At 34.2% G+C, this 21,290-nt stretch overlaps 3 protein-coding genes across 4 annotated transcripts; 2 read left to right on the top strand and 1 right to left on the bottom strand.

The window, feature by feature from the left end:
- The first annotated feature begins 2,245 nt into the window (after window positions 1-2,245).
- On the top strand, window positions 2,246-5,173 carry LOC102585405 (triacylglycerol lipase 2-like). The gene is made up of 9 exons (XM_015312694.1): window positions 2,246-2,573; window positions 2,645-2,755; window positions 3,318-3,458; window positions 3,541-3,651; window positions 3,729-3,872; window positions 4,253-4,293; window positions 4,425-4,504; window positions 4,595-4,690; window positions 4,774-5,173. The coding sequence occupies exons 1-9, from the start codon at window positions 2,400-2,402 to the stop codon at window positions 5,091-5,093; spliced, it is 1,218 nt and encodes a 405-aa protein (XP_015168180.1). The 5' UTR covers window positions 2,246-2,399; the 3' UTR covers window positions 5,094-5,173.
- Window positions 5,174-5,889: 716 nt separating this feature from the next.
- On the top strand, window positions 5,890-13,768 carry LOC102586075 (uncharacterized RNA methyltransferase pc1998). The gene is made up of 15 exons (XM_006355960.2): window positions 5,890-6,169; window positions 6,360-6,474; window positions 6,566-6,677; window positions 6,758-6,802; window positions 6,884-6,951; window positions 7,061-7,115; window positions 7,191-7,270; window positions 7,352-7,435; window positions 9,150-9,263; window positions 9,864-9,982; window positions 10,440-10,557; window positions 11,851-11,975; window positions 12,104-12,254; window positions 12,444-12,523; window positions 13,275-13,768. Exons 1-15 carry the CDS (start codon window positions 6,009-6,011, stop codon window positions 13,360-13,362), a joined length of 1,515 nt encoding a protein of 504 aa, XP_006356022.1. The 5' UTR covers window positions 5,890-6,008; the 3' UTR covers window positions 13,363-13,768.
- A 512-nt stretch (window positions 13,769-14,280) lies between these two features.
- On the bottom strand, window positions 14,281-17,447 carry LOC102585296 (uncharacterized). Of its 2 annotated transcripts, none has more exons than XM_006355959.2 (9): window positions 17,182-17,447; window positions 17,047-17,104; window positions 16,888-16,955; window positions 16,511-16,690; window positions 16,063-16,159; window positions 15,121-15,230; window positions 14,887-15,020; window positions 14,624-14,806; window positions 14,281-14,555 (listed from the first exon to the last, which is right to left on the bottom strand). In XM_006355959.2, exons 1-8 carry the CDS (start codon window positions 17,341-17,343, stop codon window positions 14,671-14,673), a joined length of 945 nt encoding a protein of 314 aa, XP_006356021.1. In that variant the 5' UTR covers window positions 17,344-17,447; the 3' UTR covers window positions 14,281-14,555; window positions 14,624-14,670. The 2 variants fall into 2 exon arrangements, with proteins under 2 accessions (XP_006356021.1, XP_006356020.1); XM_006355958.2 differs by having other exon boundaries at window positions 14,281-14,527.
- Between the last annotated feature and the right edge of the window lie 3,843 nt (window positions 17,448-21,290).

Raw genomic sequence — 21,290 nt, 5'->3', positions numbered from 1 at the left:
ATATTTAAGTTTGTTTTTAAAAAATGTTTTCAATTTCAAAAAATATTTTCTACTCTAGTAAAAATAAAAGATATTTCTCAAAAATATTTTTCATTCATAAATCAAACACTAAAAATCTTTTCCGAAAAATATTTTCTAATCACCAACCAAACATGAGAAAATAAGTCAAAAATCAACTTGTTTTCCAGGAAAACATTTTCTAGGAAAACATTTTCCATGGAAAACATTTTCCTTCATACCAAACACACCCTTAATATATATACTCAATTCGAAATATCTAATTAACGGTATATAAATTTTGTTTATCATAAGCATAAGCACTTGTAACTACTAATTAAAAAGTGCTGATTATATAGTTATCAATTTTATTTTTTTTAATTTCAAGACCCCTTTTCCCTTTCTTGGTATTCTCCCAATTTCCACTTCATCAGCACATGTAAAATATAAAGAACATAGCAACAGATTCCATGAATTATGTGATTGCTTTGACGTGTGGACCTTTACCAATTACACTATATATAATTATATAATATAAATAATATTATGTCATAAGAATTATTTTTATAACCATATGTAATGTATTATATTTACGTTATCGTTTCAGTCAGTGGACGATCTACATTGGTATCTTTACCCCATATATACTGACAAATCGTGTGTTCGGATTAACTTTCGCGCACCTTGATAAATTTCATGGGATACCTGCGATCTCCCATCAGCAATATGTCCAAATAACTATGTCCATCAAAGCTAGAACGGATAGAAAGGATTTATATATACATACAACATCATATTTGTTTCCTATATATAAAAGCTTGTTTCATATGGTTGATGGGATATATAGACAAATATATTTCATCTTCTATGACGTGATTTTTATAATTTAGAATTTATATTGAATATGTTCCTTTGTATCATTTTAGGATCTATTAATTTTATAACAACTATTTTCAACAATATGCATGAAACTAAATAGCGATTTATAGATCACTTTTATTTGTGTGTTAGACAAATTTGACAACTAATTATCCTAAACGTACGAGTGAAATTGTTTGTCCTCGCTTAACTTTTAGTATACAAGTAGCCAAAAAGCAAACTAATGATGGGCAACAAATTGGCCTTTTATTGCAAATTCTCAACAAAATATGATATGCCAAATTAAAACCGCCAACAATTGGCCTCACTTTATCTCCCTAAAATCTAAATATTGGTTTCATAAGTTTTAAAATATTTAACAGATATCAGTTGAGAACACCAGAAATTAAAATACCCATTTAATATTGTATAATGTTGGCAAAAAGTGACAGGTTTAGTAGAATTAGTTGATGTGTGCCAAAGGTGGCCCGGACACCATGGTCATAAAAAATAAAAATAAAAACTTATCGACCATTTGATAATTACACTAAATCAGGCAACAAAATAAAAAAATTAAAGTGAGATATTATTTAAATTAAATGACCAATAATGATGCAATTAAAAGATACTCTATATACCTATCTCGTATTCATTGATTTGTTATTAAAATCTTTTGAATTTTTTTCTATAATTCTATATATAATATCGATAATGTATATGATTTAATTTACATTTTTAAAGTAGCGATGTATCACTTTGACTCTGGTACAAAACTTATCTATAAATAAGTCTTTTTAAAATTTGAAATTTGTAATATTTAAAAACATGATATGATACAAATTGTAATTGATAAAAGTAAGGTGATAATATAAAAATCTACATATTACACTTGACGTTGACGATGCATATAACTTGATTTTTTTTCACTCTCTTTACACTATGTATGTATATCACGAAACTTCCACATATAATTGGTGGACCCCGACCGACACCCATTCTCTTAGAGTTAGTGTGTTCATACTAAAAACTGGAAACAATAGTATATGAGTAGTGCGTTGTAAACAAAAGCAATAAATAAACTTTTTTAAAAGTGAAATAAATTATTAGTTTCGTTTTAGAGTTATTGATAGCCTGACAAAAAACTTCTCTACTTAACTAACTAAATTTAGACCCCCAATTTGCTACTGACAAGTAATCTCAAACGATTGTATGAGTATGCACCTCTTAATTAAAAACCGAGAGAAGTGTTGAAAACATTTCTAAGAATTTAGTAATGTATTTGCAAAATGAACGGGTATATTTACTATCAAGATAAAACTAATAATTCCTTCCATCTCTTTATAAAAAGGTGTTGTATATATAAGATCCTCAAGTTAGTCAGTTGTGTCAAGGAGGAAAAAAGAAGAAGATAACAAGTCGTTTTCACACCAATCCATATTATTCCCCATCATGTCACTATAAATATTTGTCTCTTCTTTCACGTACAGTTCAACCATTGCCCACCAATATCCCTTCTCCATTCTACTAATTATAGATACATAGAAATGGCAATATCAATCTTGTCATGTTTACGTATTTTCACATTAGTTATGTTTGTGCTTGAGCCTAATCGAGTGTTAGGCTCAAGACACTTTGGTTTCATTAGTTATGGCGACAATGGGGCGGGTATGTGTGCCTCCACTGTCGCCACTCATGGTTACAAATGCCAAGAATTTGAGGTATATATATATTTTATTTCTTCAATTATATATTTACTAGTTTGGGAATCTTAATTATATATGTGTCTCAGGTAAAAACTGATGATGGATACATACTAAGTGTACAAAGAATTCCACAAGGCCGTGTAGGAGGAGGTGGGCAAATCAGGCAGCCAGTTTTGTTGCAGCATGGAGTTCTTGTGGTAATAATTGACATATTCACACTTGCTCTTTTTATCTTCTAAAATTGTTAATAATTGTAAAGTTGCACACAACAATGTAGATTAATATCAACATCCTAGGCCTATAGCAAGTTTCACAAGGAGGTTGGGGGACTAGTGTCAGAGTCATGATCAAATATGACGCTTGCACAGTGTACTTCGTTAAAAAATAAATTAGTTAATAATAAGCGTTTGAGCCGACGTACAGATCCGATATTGGTGGAGTAAAACTCGGAGATAGCAAACTTTCACGATAAATTAAATATTATACTAAAAGAGTGATGATCATGATTTCTACTCATTATGATTTCTTAAGGTAGAAGGATATTTATAAGTCTGAAACCGACATTAAATATCTTCACCATTATGGCATCCAATACATTGCCAATTGTGTAATTGATTGTTGCCAATTATTTCAATCCAAAAGTAAATATCCATATAGCTAGTTAGTGGTGGACCTTGTGCCAATCATTTTAAAAAATGATATATATAGTTTAAAAAAAAAGATCGTTTTCTTATCGTCACTTAAATAATTATTTTTAAGGATGGTGCAACATGGTTGTTGAGTCCACCGGAACAATCCTTGGCGATGATGTTAGCAGATAATGGTTTTGATGTTTGGATTTCGAATACCAGAGGAACCAGATACAGTCGTCGTCATGTCACCCTTGACGCTAGAGATTCGGTATCGTCAATTTTCAAATTATTTTAAAAAAACATAAACATTATATTAATGATTATTGAATTAAGAAACAATTTGTTTGCAGGAATACTGGAATTGGTCATGGGATGAATTGATTGTTCATGATTTACCATCTGTTATTGACTTTATCTTCAAACAAACTGGACAGAAAATACACTATGTTGGTCATTCAATGGTATGTACGTTCGATCGATGAGATGGTTATACAATTAGTTTCAAATTTCATAGTCATAATACATATTAATGTAACAGGGAACTTTGATAGCTTTGGCATCATTCTCAGAAGGAAGAGAAATAGACAAGGTTAAATCAGCAGCATTACTCAGTCCAATTGCTTATTTGAGCCATATGACCACTGCACTTGGTGAAGTTGCTGCTAGAGCCTTTGTTGGTGAAGTTAGTATATATGTATATTTTATTCTGGTATAATATATAAATGTGTCTTTTAACTTAGTCTCATCTGATATCTATGTCCTCTAATTTTGGGTTTGCACAAGTGGAACTTAAATTCGTATAAAATTGAACAAATAGACATATTAATTAGACATCCTACATGACAATTTTGTATTATGTCATGTAGGACACGTGTGTCTACTTGTTCAATTTTATATAAGTTTAAGTGTCTACATATGCAGACCCAAAGTTAGAGGGCGTATATACCAACTGAAATCAAGTTGAAGGACATATTTATATATTATGCATTTTATTTATATATTACAATCCATCTCTCTTAATTATAAATATATTTATACATATATATTTGTGTGTCTCCGCAGATCACCACAATATTTGGTCTTGCTGAGTTTAATCCAAAGGGGTAAGTAAATTAAATAACTTCACTAACTCATCATTTTAATTTATTTTTTATACAATTCTTATATATATGGAGTATTATTTATTTTTTTATATTTATTTTTTAATTTGTAATTTGTTGGTTGAATTTTTTAGTGGACCTGTAAACAAATTGCTCAAGTTCTTCTGTGCTCAGCCAGGGGTAAATTGCTATGACTTAATGACTGCAATTACTGGTACTAACTACATTTACTTAATTAGTTAAGTCAATTAGAACTATATATTTTCACAAATACTCTACAACTTATCTTACATCTTGATTAAAGGGAAGAATTGTTGTTTGAATTCCTCCACCGTCGAGATTTTCTTGAATGACGAGCCTCAATCCACTTCAACTAAGAACTTGGTGCATTTGGCTCAGAGTAAGTTATCTTAATTATGTTATCAGAGTCAGATTCATCGTGATACTTAATTTAATTTAATGAGTGAATATATATTGATGCAGCTGTTAGAGATGACATACTTTCAAAATATGACTACGGAAGCAACTATAATTTGGAGCATTATGGTGAAACGAAACCTCCCAAGTATAATTTAGGCAACATTCCTCGTGATTTACCCTTATTTTTGAGCTACGGTGGGCAAGATGCACTGTCCGATAGCAAAGATGTTGAAACATTACTTGACTACCTAAAGTTTCACGATGTAGACAAATTGCATGTTCAGTACATCAAGAATTATGCTCATGCTGACTTCGTCATGGCAACCAACGCCAACGATCTTGTTTATAACCAAATTATTTCTTTTTTTAGGAACTATGCCTAGCTAAGACCCCTCATCAAAATTTGACCATGATGAGAATATGTACACAAAAATGTTCATGACAAAAATGCATGAACACACTAATTATTATTATTATTAATTTGAATACTATGAATTATTATTTAATTTTTGAGCAAAGAGTCTATCGAAAGTAATTTTTCTATTCCATAAAAATAAGAATAATGTATACACACCATCTTTTCCACACCCCATTCATAGACTACATTGTTGTTATGTTCAACTCAAACCTCATTTCTTTTATATAAAATATTCCGATAGATTGTAATAGTTTTATAATATTACAAAGAAAATAAGATACTAATATATTAGTGTTATTATAAAAAAAGTGAGATAAAAGGATAAAATGATTACTATGAACTCTCAAATCTTTTTTAGAAAATATTGGTAGCTAGTTCCTATGTACTTTTTTTTTATTTTTTTTATATTATATAGAAATCATCAAATTTGTCCATATTATTGTTATTAGCAAAATCTATAGTATTTTTTCTTGCTACATGAAACTCTAAAATGAAATAGGTTGATTCCACATATCTATTTTGGGAGGTCCATTAGGAAAATAGTTTTGTAATATGAGATATTTAACGAAACTTTTAGAAGATCAAAAATGTTTTTTCTTTTCAATCAATAATTAACTCTTTATTTATTTATTTATTAAAAAAGAGGTGTTTGGAAGCACTTTTAAAAAGCTTAATTAAATACTAATTGCTACAAAAATATTCTTAAAATTTATTGAATACAAAAAAAATATAATCGCAAAAAAGAAAGATTTTTAAGTTGATTTTAGTAGTTTAATTAAACCGCTAAATAAAAAAACCGGTTGTGATACCGGTCTGCCACCCGGATATATAGTGGGAAATAGATAAAACTATTTTATCCGTTCCCTGTAGAGAGACAACAATGGCGCTGAGCTTCTTCTCTCCGCCTGCTCTTCCAATCCATCGCATTACCTGTCAAGCTCTCTCCGTTGCTGTCCCATCAGTAGCAGTAGCAGTAGCACCTCTCCCTGTAAACCCTAATTCTTCCTTGTCCTGCGCCCTCAACTGCACTCATTTCCAATCGTACGTAAATTCTTCTCTCTTCTCATTATGTTTTGGTACCGTAATTTTGATATGATATGATATGATAATTTGGTATATATCATACCATGCGTAGCCCTATAGTAAGCTGTATACATAGTTTAAGTGGAAGACAGAGGTTTCATTTGCCTCAATATTTTGCTTTTTTGTTGAACTGCATCTAATTTGACAGGTGTTCTGGTTGTACTCAAGAGTACAATCTACATCATCCGGTTGTAATTGATGAAGCTATTGGTTTCTTCAACAAGCTCGGAATCAAAGATTTTTCCTTTGACTCCTGTAGATTAGTATGTAATCGCTTGCTTGCTCATTTTTCAAATTCTATGATTTTACGGCATCTATCACTTGTAAGCTAGATTAAATGTCTTGTGAATGCAGTGGGGATGGAGGTGTCGGGCTAAGCTGGCTATTCGCGGTTCATCCACCAACCCCTTGATTGGGCTTTATGAGGAGGGCACTCATAATGTTGTTGATATCCCTGATTGTAAATGTATGCTATTTGGATATTTACATATCTGCTTATTGTATAGACAATGTATAGAATTATCTAAGTCCGGCCTCTTTTTGCAGCTCATCATCCAAACATCAATGCTGCTGTTCAGCTCCTGAAGAAAGGCTTGTTCTTAATCCACCCCCCAATTTTTGTGAATGAATTATACATACTATTCCTTCTTCTCATTTGGATATTACATCCAGGGATAATTGAGTTGAATGTTGAACCATATGATGAAGATCAAGGCACTGGTGACCTGAGGTATGTTCAGGTGAGTAAAACATATAAGTTTTCAGAGGAAACATTTAGGTTGGTGAGATAGTTTGATGGAGATTTTTTGGTGTTTTTTATTTACTAAGGTGCTACTCCTTGTTGTGCAGATGGCCGTCACCACACATGATACCTCCCTTCCTATCCCGAAGAGATATAAGAATGGTTTGTACATGATATACTGAAAAAGAGGCTTATGATTATTCTTTGATGGTGTTGATAGAAATTCTCTCATTTCAGGTAAAGTGCAGGTCTCTTTGGTTTGGAATTCGAGAAGCGAGAATTCAGCTAACACTGGAAAATTAAATGCTTTAGCCAATGTAAGAAATTTATGTTAGCAATACTAGATTTCGTCATCAATGAATTACATTAATTTTACAGAATCTAACTTGCTATTGTAGTTCCTATGGGGCAACGGTGGGCCAAAGAGAAAAGTTCATTTAATTCATTCAGTTTGGGCTAATTTCCAGACATTATCAAATAATGTGAGCAAATATCTCTCTCTCTGAATGGATGTCAATAATATATGATTGGAACTTTTAGCTCATAATTTGGCCAATATGAGGTCCTTTCGTACACTGTGTGAGATCTAAACAAAAGCATGCTACTAATCATAGCTCGTTTACTTACCTTAAAGTATCCCATCAATTTATTTCTTGGTTTCCATTTCCTAGCCGATGCAAAATTGAGATGCATAGCTTGTAGTCTGTTTCATTTTTCCTAGCCGATCCGAAATTGAGATGCATAGCTTGTAGTCCGTTCATTTTGCAGTGTCTATCTCTTCAATTGGGAATAAATGTTTTTTTTTTTATGTTAAAAAACAACTAAACCATATAGCTTTTTTAAATGAAAAAGTTAAAGCAACTTAATGGTTTTGGTGCTGTCATTTTTTCAAATATACTCTCTTCATACTTGCAGGTATGTTAAATTTGTTAGCTCAAGTTTCTGTAAAAGGAGTAGTTCACCGTGTTAAATATGAGCTTCTTATAAAAGTTGGGAAATTGGCGGTGGAGTTTTGTGGCTGGCTAATGAATTTAAGACCCCTTCTACCCGTTCCAATTATAGAAATAGACCTCCCGTTCCATGAAATGGATGAGATACATGGCTCCTAAATTGAAGGGAGTAGTTTCATAGAGAAAATAAAACTCTTGCTCCTTGGCGAGGTTGCATGAAGTGAAGATATTTTAGTTTTGGCATAATACATAAATATGCCCTTTTACTTGGTTTCAGCTGACATCTATCCCCTCCGACTTTGGGTGTGCACAAGTAGACACTTAAACTTGTATAAAATTGAACTTGTATGACATAAGGACGCATGTGTCTACTTGTTCAATTTTGTACAAGTTTGAATGTCTACTTGTGCACACTTAAAGTTGAAGGGCATCAATGGCATTTGAAGCCAAGTTAAAGGGCACATTTATTTATTATGCCTTAAGTTTTTGCTTTTATTCAAGAACCTGGTAACAGGGAAGTCTCAACTTGACAACAAAAACCACAACACATGATAATTACAAATGGTTCTTGTAACTTTCTTGTTTTAAGGGTTACTGGAGGGTGAAGGCATCAAACATTCAGATTCTTAAGGTTGTGATCCTGGCTTTGTGCTCCCTATACCGTCTTGTCCAACAGAACTGCAAAGTTATTTGAATGTAGATACTGAACTACATTGGCGCCTTTTTCTTTTAATAGGTTACTGAACAGTGTAGTTTTACTTGTCACATCTCCATGATTTTTTTTTTTTTGAAACTGGTAAAGTTCTTTCACATCTCCATGATTTCGAACAAAGTCAATGAGAAAGACTTGTGAATTTCCTATCTTATGCATGAAAAATTATTTGAACGTTCTTGCTCATATAAGACTCTTTCTCGGTTTGATATATAAGAACTTGGTGTTAGTGTACCTATTGTGATATCAGCTATGTCAACTGGATCATAGTCTAAGACTCCTCAAAAGTAAGTTGCTTCTTCAGAGTTTAGCCAGTGTGCTTTAGATTATTATACAGATTTTAGTAGATCAAATATTGTGAATAACAAACGTCAATACCATTTGTATTGTTGCATGCAAAATTTATCAAGACTTCTCCTTTCCAGATTCCGCTAAACCTTGTCAGCTGCGCTGCTAATATTGAACTAATCTACTGTATTTTGATATCTTGATAAGAGTGCCACAGTTTGTTGATATCTTCTTGCTGGCGTGCAGATTATATTTGGAAACAGATGGAGACATTTGTTAGGGGAAAGAGATTTCTGGGAGCACATTGGAGGGATTGATGTCTCTTTAGCTCCATCAAGCTTTGGGCAAGCAAATACGCGGGTAGAACTCCTAAAAATGGATCTTATTTGTTTTTTTCTTAAAGGAAAGATCAATCATGTTTTATAGCATTTCCTTGAGCTCCACTTAAGTAGCATAGACGAGACATAGAACAGATTTCATGGATCAAGCACGATAATGGATTGTTCCAGCCTGAGTCTTCTATGAATAAGGTTCTCAGTACTCCAGAAAATTTAGACACGGCAGGAATAAGCATCCATGAATCCTTATTACATGCCACTTATCAGGAAAAAAGAATAGAATCTTTATTCTGTACATTGGACGTGTCTTCTTTTGGGTAAATAACTTAGTTTCATTCTTTTCCTACCTTCTTCTGCTTCTGGTTTTAGTCTTGGGCCAATCAACAACTTCTGACCTTGCAATGGCTTGTTTTTGATGATTACTTTCTTATTTTAGTTTACACTAAACCCACTTAAGGATGACCTAAACTTGGTTTGAGCCACAGAACATGCAATTTTCTAGGGGCATATTTCTCATCATCATCTTTTTCTTATTTTGGTAACCCACCATACAACCTTGACCGATTTTCCCATTACCACACGTTTTCCCTCGATTTTACTTAATTTGTTTGTCATTCTTCAGGCTTTTGATTCTTTGCTGCGGAAGTTACAGAAATATGTCCCTCAAGGTGCATCAGTTGTTGATCTCTATGCAGGAGCTGGTGTAATTGGTTTGTCTTTGGCTGTTTCAAGGAAATGCAGGTCGGGATAATAGTCCTCTACCCCTTTTATTGACCTACTGTCTGTTTTAGTCAGTCCCAAAAAGATTAATCTCTCTGGAAATGGAAAATTCTATCATATTCAAAAATTGAAGTTAACAGTTGATAAAATCACTTCGTACTATTTCAATTATTTTTCCATGTGCATTATTTTGAATTTGATGTGACATTTTTACAACATTTTCATTTCTCTCCCTTATGTGGATAAATATCCGTTCACATCTTCTAGGTATAGTTTTAACACATCTATAGCGAACTTAGATCTGATAAGTTGTCTGAAGATAACATGTCTGAACTCCCCTCTTTTAATTTATGTTTAAACCTTAAAGTCAACTAAGTCAATCGAATTTGGACAGAGTCAGTTTCAAAGCACTTCCAATCAATTCTCTTAACTTGAACAGTATAACTCCAAGATTCCTAAGAAGTTGTTTTCTTCTCAGGTCAGTTAAATGTGTTGAGGTTAACAAAGAGTCCAGGCAATCTTTTGAGAAGACAGTGGAGCGCTTGCCTACAAATGTCGAAAGCAATATCAGCTGGCACCATGCAGACGCTTCAATAGTAAGTCTGAACAAGTCAATTACATATGTCATCACAAACATATGATTTCATGACAAACATGCACCACTTTGTCTTTAGTCGCATAAACTTGTCTGCAATTTCACTTCAATATATGGTTTTTGAGATCTATTTATGTGTTCATACGGATACTGAGAAACACACTTCTGTTTTATCATGTACATCTACACATAGATTTTTGTCTTGCAAGTATGATAGAATTGATTCAAGAATAGATAGGATGTAGCATTACAAAATTACATGGGACATACTGCAGTAGGAACGTGACCATCTACTCAAAATGCACCCTCAGCTAAGACTAGTAGCCAATGGTATTTCAATCATGGTGCACATGCCTACACCTAGAAGTTCTAAGCAGAGCAATGCATATGTCCTACACAGATACTTGAAAGGGATCTGCTTATTGTGAAAGGCTCTATTGTTACTTACTTTCCGAACAAACTGCAGACTATTACTAATCCCGTTTCAGTAGACACTTTTGCCAATTGTAACCCCGACTATCTTGGATAAGCTATTGTAATTCAGTAGGCCATGCATCAAATTATCTTCTCATCAAGCTATTTTGGACTGCCCTGTATACTTCTGCAGCTATTCTGTATTAGTATCATAGAAAAACAGCTTGATTAAGTGGAGTTTCCCCATTTCGGAAGTTTTGTCTTAGTAGCCAATCTGGTCCTACATAAAATCCACAAAATGGAGCTACATCGTAAGAGTGATGATAATTGTATTCCAATCAACCTTGGTCACTATCATCCTCAAGTAGAAGTAGTACTTTGATTGGGAAACCTGATGCAATTCTGAAAATTACCTCATAGGTTCTCTATTATTGGAAGAACTGCCTTAATGAGTCTTCTAAGTTCAATTTTCTTCCACTTGGCCAGTTCCGTTTCACACTTTGGTGAGTTCACTCACAGTGGTGACATTGGCAGTACATGTGTATGTCTGTTTCTTTATTCCCTCTTCTTTAAGTTTGGAAAAGCAGCAACATATGGAGAGCTGTTGATTCACTCTGTAAAAAGTAGGAAATAGGAAAAAGAGGTCAGTGCTTCGCTAATTTCTGCGGTTAATTAAACTGTATAAGGTTATCATTTATTTGCTTCATCATAGATAGCATTATCTGGAGAAAACTCTACTGGTGGAAACTTTGCAATGTCTTCGTAGACTCAACTTGTTTTAATCTTCTTTTCCAGACCTAGAACTCCGTTGGTATGCTGAATATCTGTATATGATTTTGATGGTGTGTATAAGTTTCACTTGAACTTACAACTTGCATAGGAACCAACTTCATGGCTCTTGGGATCGGATGTTGTTGTGGTTGACCCTCCGAGGAAAGGACTGGACCCGTCCTTGGTGAAGGAACTACGGCACATCTCAGCAGTGGAACTCAGAACATCTAAAAGGTGGAGTGAAGGGAAATTCTATGAAGTAAATTGGTTGCTATATATGTTATGAAAATTCACGATCATTGATGTACTACAGCATTTGAGGATGCTCCTGTCATTCACATATGTTTTATTTGTTATGTTAGACCTGAAAAGGTCAAAGACGAGAAGAGACCGTGGATCCTGCGTGCCAGAGAAGATTCAATTCAAATTGAAAGCACAACTGTACATGAAGAAAATCAATCATTGCCTCAAACGCTTATCTATATTAGCTGTGGCTGGGAAAGTTTTAAAGAGGTATATGTGGCTTTAAATTCATATTAGAAAATTCAGATTGAGATGCAGCTCTTTGATCTTTCTGTCTTCATACAATTTGTTTGAACTATCATTCAGTTCCATCAAGTTTTTGGATCATAAGATGCCATAAAACTTTGAGTACTGAATTATGTCATCTTGAAGCTGATGATAGGCCCTTTTTTCATGCAGGATTGCTCGTCACTGCTAGCTAGTAAGGAATGGCATTTGCATAAAGCCCATGGCTTTAATTTCTTTCCTGGAACACAAAGGTTTTGCCTTTCCCTTAGTCCTACAGACAAGTTTAAACTTGTATTTGTTTCAACTAACATTAAATTTCATCCAACATGGTTACAAAATAACTTCTATTATTTATTATTGCCATTCACGTATATGCATAATAAACACAACTGCTTGAAGGAAGAAACTCTGTGCTGCACAAAAAGTTGTGAATTGTCTTCCAGCATAGTGTTATATCCGTGCCACTATGGAGAAGAGGATGGAAGATTCTCAATCACTGCTCACAAATACTGACATTTCTGTTCACATCACTTCTATGTGGAAATTGCTACTCTATGTAGTGTTAGATGTGTTGAAGGGACTTACTAATTTTGACTAAGCCTGTCGTTAGGACATTTCTAAATTTGAGATTGTGCGTTGTTGGTCACTGATTGTTGAGAAATATAGGTCTCAACTGGAACTCAGCAATCCCATTGGTGATAGCAAGGGAATGAAAGACATCACAGAAGATCAGTAGGTTGAAGGGCTGGGGTTCGTATATGCTCACTAAAGACACCAAAAAGAAAGATTTGTTTTTTCTATTTAGGACATAGATAATTCTTGTTAAATAAGTGTTCCCCTTACCTTTTTTTTCCTTTGTTTTATTTTTAAACTCCTCTTCCTTATGCATATTGTTATCTTCTTGTTTTTCTAGATCCTGTCCCTTGCTTTGTTGGTAGTGCTTTTGCTTGAAGCTTCATTCTTTTGACAGCTTTGGTGATCTTTTAATCTAACTGGATGCAGTATTGAGATTCTAGCTGTGTTTAAACGAGGCAGAGGAGCTAGCACCAAGAAGAAGAAATCTGGAAAAAAGCAAAAGAGACCCCACTGAAGAATTCAGTAAAAGAAAGGCCAACAATAAAGCTCATATTCGACTGAAGTAAATTACAAGGAACAGAAGGGTAGAGAGGAGGAGGCGTGCTCTGAAATTTTTTTGAAGGCAGAAGATCAATCCTCATGATTGCTGTTCTTACCTTATGGGTCAGTCAATGTGACTCTCGCGTGCCCAAGTGTCCAACTGCTGTATAATTTACTAGTGTGGAAGTCATTTGGTGTGTAACCAAGAATGTTTTGTTTCACTCATTTCTGGTCTCACATCCATAGCATTGTATTTTGCAAGAAGCAAATAGTGCTGGGGACTGTTTTGGGTAGAGAGGTATTCATGATTTCATGTATAGCAGAAAATAATCTTTTTGGCTCTTCAAGCATCTTCCTGGCCTTTCAGTTTGTTCTCTCAATTGTTTCTTTTCTTATGTTGCTATGAGTAACGGAGCAGTTGGACATCTGGATGCTTTGTGTGACGAACGTAGAATAGTAGCTATATTGTTGCTCTTAACTCTATGCTATGCAAAATGAGTGATGCACTTAAACAGTTCTTCTAAAGCAATTTCTGAAAGGAAATTGGATGTGGTCAGACATCAATACTGTTAGTTTTCCTTTCTCATGTTCATGGGTCTTTGAAGATCGTGTCAAGAGTCTGAGCACAAATGCAGGATATTTGTGGCTGCTGGTCAGTTTTACATGTTGATGACCCTGTTGGTGATACACATAGTTCATGACTACAAATTCAGATCATTGAACTACAATGGGAAGTAGACATCAATTCATTCAACTGCTGCGGTGGGTTTAAATTCCATGTAAATCTGCGCACAACCAGCTGGACTTGTACCCTATAATACCGCAACAATGCATGCTAGGAAGATGCATAAAAGAGGACTACAAAAAACCTTCTAAAACAATGCAAACTTGGAAGATTTAGAATACACTGTTTCATATGAGAGTGTGGAGTGAAATATATATTTATCTTAACACATAGTACTTGGTTTTCACACACATATATACATATACATAATGTTCGAGCTGATAGTCGTAAATTGTGATTCTACTGAACCACTCTAGATTTACTGTAAACCATACACAAGAAGTACTTTTTCCTGGTTTACATCCACAAAGTAGAGTCTCCTCCAGCCTTTACTAACAACTCCACTGAATCCAATCTGAGATTTTAAGAAGAATAGATAGTACCTAAAACATTTACAGAAAACTTTGAATTCTTAGACATTAGTGCATAAAGAGTAATCCATATACTATACCTGTATATTTACATGTATTCAGCTCCAATGTTCATTCTCCTGAAGCGCTAAACTTTTTGCACAGAATTCACCTGTATTGCACGCTGAAGAAGTGACCTATACTCTTGACTTCTTGACCATTCATCAATCTCGCGTGCACGTAAAACAGGGAGTGGATGTGAAAGTTGCCTTGTTTGAGCATTTCTAAAGAGAATTTGTTGAATTTAAAAAGAGTTACGAAAATAAGAAAATTGCAAGCCAAACTATCACAGAGTTATATTCACCTAATATACCACCCGACTGGGCTTGATGATGCTTTGTCATAAGAGCGAGCTTGCTCTAAGAATGCATCCACATTCAGTTGATCCGACAGAGATGGGCAGCCGCCCGCTAATTTCATTAGTACTGAAACAACCACCTCTTGTGGGAGCATGACAAAAGAAAAGGAAATTCATGCATAAGATTTTCTGATGTGGTTAATGCCCTTAAACTGAATTTACTATTCGGGTTTCATCTACCTTTGGATCTTGAGCAACAAGAAGTGCTGCACGATCACAGGTGAGTTCTGCTGCTCGAAGCCAGCGTAAGAGCTGTTCTTCTAGTCTTTGAGCAATCAAACTGCCAACACCTGTGGGTAAAAAGATTTCAAAATCATTTGTAACTGAAATATGTCCCTCTTTTTGCTTGCAGCTACACAACTAATCCCAAAAAATGCATACTGGCAGCTAAGGAGCAATACACTAAAGCATCCTATCCTATCTGAGTTTACCCCTTGTACTTTAGACAGCTGTCCGTAGCATCATAAGGGGGACCCCCTTTCGAGGTACAAGAAGAGTACGATACAAAGGAGGTTGGTCTTCGAGTCGAATTCCATACAAGCATTAAGATGAAATACTATGAGCCCTAATGCCCTTAATCATAAACATTTTGTAGCATTAACTTTTTTTTGATAACCGAAACATTTTGTAGCATAAACTTTTGGGCAAACAAAGTCTCACATATATGTTGTGAACAAGTTTTTCAGTTTTGAATCATCAAATCTGAACAACAATCTTTTTGTTCACCATGCTTACACATGAGACCATCAGGATGTTGATAAAAATATCCATATGCCAAACGAAAGATGCTTTAAAATAGAAAACATAAGGGCAAAAACTTTGCAACAACACTTACCTGCCATGTAATGTTTTACATTTTCTTATATATGATATACAATTTACAATGCAAAGAGACTCTAGACAGATTCACGTTGAAGCACTTCTATAAGTATCATGCGATTTCAAATATTCCAGGAATATTTGTTGCTGATAATCAATATAAATTGACTTAGGATATGTATTGTTTAACTTCTGCATTGCAACCCTTTTGACTGTTAATTTACCAGAAGTGGCTGGATTATCTGCTACTTCCATGTTCATTTCACCATTTATGTGTTATGCAAAGTAGAATGTAAGCCATACCAGGAACAGTGTAGGCCCCAAGAGTGAGAATATTAGCAAATGTCAACCACACACCATGATCACATTTCAGATGACCTAACTCATGAGCCAAGACAGCCTGGAAAGAATAACAAAGAACATAAAAGAGGCAAATCAAACGCATGCAGCAAGAATTATTAAGACAAGAAAAGTAATGCTTAAACCCGAGCTTGATAACCCAAGTTAGCTAAGAATGATTTGATGCACGAAAAAATAAAAGAAAAGACAAATCGAAGTAGGTTAAGATCTTCAAATAATGCTTAAGCCTTCCATAGGGATACATACACTAAGAAAAATTTCCAAGAAAATCATTCTTCTTGCAGTAGCTAAACTGATACATGCCTTCGTTCGGAATCGCATACAAGAACCACAAGCAGATACTAACAGCACTCATTTGAAAGTTAATGCAAATCAAATATAAAATGTATACCTGCAATTCCTTTTGACTGAGCAGCTCCACAAGGCTTGTATGAACCACTACAAAAGGCTTTTTACCACTGACAGCCAGGGTATATGCATTGGGTACAGGACTTTGACGTATATACAAGTCAGGAGCCTCAATATTGAGTATTCTAGCAGCCTCAACCACTAAGTAATGAAGTTCAGGTAGCTGAAAGACATGCTAAATCAGTTAGATGAGTGAAGATCTCTCTAACCTCTTTATTTTTTAAGACCAGGATGCACTGGATGTTGAGAATCTTATGTTACTAGGTGATTTTTCATTATTTCCATAGATAATTCCACTAGACAAGTAATTAAGCATCCACAGAACGAAGTGACCTAACAGTTAGATGCAAAATGAATAACCTGATTTTCCGAAACAAGAACTGACGTCCCTATGTTCTCCAGAAGCATAATTTGCTCTGAAACAGTCCCTGAAATATTAGACAGCAAAATTAGTGGTTGTAGTAATACTAATACCCCATTTGCACACTAGAAAACTAAGACAAGTCATCATTGAGTTACCTAGTAAGGCTTTTCCAATGTCGTTGAGACCAGGTATTGCTCTCAAAAGCAACGTATTCTGTTAAGGCAATTAAACATGAGAAAGAACATCTAAACAGCAGCAGCAGCAGCAGGAAAAAGGGGAAGAAGAATGACCTGTCTGTCAAGAGGATGCCTAAAATCGTCTGCATCAAGATCACGAAACGTGAGGGAGGCTGCTCGACATACAAAAAGGCTCAATCTTTGCTTCCGAAATCCAGTAATCGGAGGTTTAATCTTACAACTGAGAACCGATGGGGAGAAGCAGAGTGAAGCCATTGAACAAGAAGATGAAGAGACTTGTTTTGTTGCTCACCACACCCCTACTCTTGCTCACATCAATTTTTTCTTAATATCTCAATTCATTTGTTTGGTTCCTCATATAATTGGGGCATAGACTTGTTCTCACTAAAAAGAGAGAAAAAAAAGAAAAAAGGAAAAAACTACGTAATTAGATATACTTTACTATCTTATATAATATTATCACTTATATTTGTAAAATATGTAATATTTTACTATTAATTAAGTTTTTCTATCATATATATTGAAAAAAATATATTGAAGAGTAATTTGCTTATCTTGTTTGGATGATTGTTACGTGTTATATTGTTAGTTTTTTTTTTATGGTTACTTAAATTCAATTGTATTGTATCGTTTAAATCTACAGTTAAGTAATGAAAAAGATTCATTTTATGTAAAGATCGATTTGATGTGATTGCATGGTTACCTTGATATATATTTTTTTCTCATTTTATCTTTATTTATTATTTAATATTTATATTTCATTATTTTACCTACCTTTTTATAGTAGCTCTGCCTCATGCCTTACTTTTCTTGTAGGTTTATTATTCGAATTATAGATATGTGACATTATGTAACTATGGAGAACGATACAATCTATCTAAACATTGTATTCATTCAAAACAATACAGTACGATACAATGCAATACAATATATTATGAAATAATACGTAACAATCATCCAAACAAAGTGCAAGATAGTGGAGTTTGGCCAAAGAAAATAGAAGATTAAAAATAGAAAAAATACTTTTGAATTTGACATAAATTAATTATTAGTTTCATCTCCTACACTTAATTTTGATTTGATATATTTGAAGTCCAAATTCTAATAAAATTAAAAAAGTAATTTGAATAGAGGGGGGTGCACCCATGCCCAGGTGGCGGCTAATATGTTATCGAGGTGCAGTTTGTTGTGGATAAGGAGAAATAGTTGAATGGCAATGGTATCGAAGGAGGAATTTCTTCATCTCGTTGATCGCTTTGTTTTCCTCATTTGCCAACATGGTATGTATGTATGTACTTGATTTGCTTTTCTTCAACTAACTGTCTATTTCGCCTTTAGTTGCCTTTATCCTCAAATCAAATCAAATCATGATTTGCTGATGTCAAGCAAAGGACTATGGATGTTGTCAATCACAAACATGTTAACATTCATTTTCACTTTCATACCTAATCATGTCAATATCTTCCATGTTTATGATTCTACTTTGAAATCAAAAGATGGATATGCATGAAGCTGTTGCTATTACAACTGCTATCCAAGAGGAGATATTTTCAGAGATGGGAATTGGTGAGCTTTAAATCACTCAACAAATTAATCCAGACTATTTTTGAGTATGCAAATGCTTCTTTTGTGAAAAGAATAAGCATTTTGATTCTAACCATCTTGCTTGGTCCTTGCGTTTCAAAAAAAGAGATGTCAAGTTGCAAATTTGTTACAACCCGATTTTGTTAACGTAGTTCATGTATAATTCTTGCTGCTGATAGTACTATTTCATGACATTGTATATTTTAGCTTGGAATAACAAGCCATATTGCTCGATAATCCTGTTTTCATTGTTAGATTTGATTAAAAGATGGAACATTGCTTCTTTTCGTCGGTTTAGAAAAACTAATACTAACTTTTTTCCACTGGTTGAGAGGTTTACCGGCTCTGGGGATCATTTGACCTTTAAAATGTGACGTTTTGTTTTTGAGGGTTAACTGGGGAAAATGTAGTGTCATCTAGTATTTGGGGAAAATGCTTGCTTGATAGAGTTATATATAACCATTAGGAATTCCTTATTTCTTTGTTGCAGATCCACAATTTGGTCTTGCTTGCTTGGGAAAAATAAACATGACCTATGAGAATGATCGAGACCTGATGATTCGTTTTTACGAATTTGTTGCAAAGTAAGATCAGAATATTCCGTCTTTAAGGGTATTGTAGTGCATGTGCTCATTTCTGTATATCAATTTTATTCCTCTGTTTATTGTTAAGATGAACTTCTATATTGTGTTTGTTTTCACCTTTGGACCTTTTCAAGAAAATTTGTTGGCAAAGTGAGTGCTCAATAGGATATAATGCAGTGTATTTCTCTTATTTATTCAATAGACCATTAAGGCTACTCTTGCTAACAACTCGAGTACATATATAATGAATATTGAATTCTATAAAAGTAGCTGCCTAGGATTTTTTTCTTTATTCTACCTTCCATAAAAAGAAGAAATGGCTTGTGAAGAGGCCGAGCTTGGGCCGGACAGGTTTGCTGAAAGATTAACGATGCAACAGAATTTACAAGAGCAAGTAAGAGATCTCTTCTCTTGAGCTTTAATTATGTTATAGCTGTGATAGTAAGAGTGGATACAAATATTTTGACAACAACTGGAGATGCTGAAGTACATGTGCAACTTTCAACTAAATTTCATATTAAGACGATTTCCTCATGAATGAAGATGCTAACTTCATAAACAAAACATTGAAAAACATGAACTCTCTGCTTGATCAAGACATCAAGGAAAGTCAAATAAGTACCTGAAGCAATGGAGTATGTTGACCATGAGCTTTTGTCATCAAGAGTTTACAACTCTATGAAGGTGATGGAAGATACAAAATTATATTTCCACATAAATTAGCTATTTATTTTGGTCGTGGTACCAAATATTGTTCTTCTAAATTGATCTGCATGTTTGACAGATTCACCAGCAGATGAATAAGGCTAACTTTGATACTGAAGCTTCTGTGCTGACAGTGGAGCAGATACAGGATGTTGTTCGACGGAGAGTATCACCTTTGTTCCAGCCTAGATAATTGGAGGGAGCTCTCTTGGAGTTACTAATGTCATACTGGCTGCAAACTGGGGAAGCTGAGGCTCTAGTTTCAATTTTTTACTTGGAAGTAGCTTGACAGTTTACTTCATTTCGTTTATATTTGAAAGTCCATCTGATGTGGTGTAAGGTGAATTGTAGAGCGGTACAAAGGTTTCAATTGTACTTTTTATTGCATTAATTTTATGCTCTTACCTTGTCAAAAATACAATAAGAGTAGTTGGAAAGATGCATTCTCCATTTAACATTGCCATGTATTTACTAATCGTCCTCGTCCTCGTCCTCGTCCTCTTGGTGATATATATTTCCAGTTCCACCCCGGAAGCGATGACACAATATTTCCTTTGACAAGTTTACAACGTGAATGTTAAAAGGATTGGTAGGGGCTGAGGATAATCCCACTACCACTTGCTCATGTTGGTCTTTTCATTTTGGTTATTAATACTAGTCATATTGGGAAATTGTGCTTCTGCCTTTTGCTAGTAAATTGCATTACTGAATTTGCCTTCCATTTTTACTTGAAAATGCGAACATTTACCCCTCGAGACTAATGCACGAGTCATCACAGACGCCCCACACCATTAATAAGATTGTCACGGTTGCCCACAAAAATTTTTGGCCAAAAAGCCGTCGGGATCATATATCACCAAAATTTCAAGGACTATAGCACACGTAAAATGGAAAATTCAGTATTTCCCGCTCTGGGCCTCATTTGAGCTTGAAAATGCAGACGTTTACCCTACACACACCATTAATAAGATCACCAACACACACCTCTAATCACTGTTTTTTCCGTAGTGACACTATATATAATATTAGAACAAAAAATTACCTAAATACCTTGTGTGACTATTATTCTATATAAATAAAAATATAATAAGATAAATAAGCAAAACAAATTAAGGAGTTGACCGAAAAGATCTCAAAAAAATACCTATGATCAATAAAAAATTGCATCAAATGGATATCCGAGGAAAAATTTACGATCGTTTGAAGTCTCACCAAATTAGAGATTGAAACTTGAAAAAGTAGTTGTAAATTGGTGAAACTTCAAATGGTCATAACTTTGGCCTCAGATGTCCTTTTCAGGCAAGAGGAAGAGGAAGAGGAAGAGGAAGA

The sequence above is a fragment of the Solanum tuberosum genome, unplaced genomic scaffold (assembly GCF_000226075.1).
Source record: "Solanum tuberosum cultivar DM 1-3 516 R44 unplaced genomic scaffold, SolTub_3.0 scf00214, whole genome shotgun sequence".
NCBI lineage: Eukaryota > Viridiplantae > Streptophyta > Magnoliopsida > Solanales > Solanaceae > Solanum > Solanum tuberosum.
Note: the sequence above shows the minus strand (reverse complement) of the source record. Positions and strands in the feature narration are given on the sequence as shown.

Coding starts and splice junctions, on each gene's coding strand:
- LOC102585405 (XM_015312694.1), top strand. CDS start 2,400: ATGGCAATATCAATCTTGTCATGTTTACGTATTTTCACATTAGTTATG. Junction 2,574..2,644: donor ACAAATGCCAAGAATTTGAG/GTATATATATAT, acceptor TATGTGTCTCAG/GTAAAAACTGATGATGGATA. Junction 2,756..3,317: donor TGCAGCATGGAGTTCTTGTG/GTAATAATTGAC, acceptor ATTATTTTTAAG/GATGGTGCAACATGGTTGTT.
- LOC102586075 (XM_006355960.2), top strand. CDS start 6,009: ATGGCGCTGAGCTTCTTCTCTCCGCCTGCTCTTCCAATCCATCGCATT. Junction 7,116..7,190: donor CCCGAAGAGATATAAGAATG/GTTTGTACATGA, acceptor CTCTCATTTCAG/GTAAAGTGCAGGTCTCTTTG. Junction 11,976..12,103: donor GAACTCAGAACATCTAAAAG/GTGGAGTGAAGG, acceptor TTGTTATGTTAG/ACCTGAAAAGGTCAAAGACG.
- LOC102585296 (XM_006355959.2), bottom strand. CDS start 17,343: ATGGCTTCACTCTGCTTCTCCCCATCGGTTCTCAGTTGTAAGATTAAA. Junction 17,105..17,181: donor GGCATCCTCTTGACAGACAG/GTCATTCTTCTT, acceptor TTGCCTTAACAG/AATACGTTGCTTTTGAGAGC. Junction 14,807..14,886: donor CCAGTCGGGTGGTATATTAG/GTGAATATAACT, acceptor AATTCTCTTTAG/AAATGCTCAAACAAGGCAAC.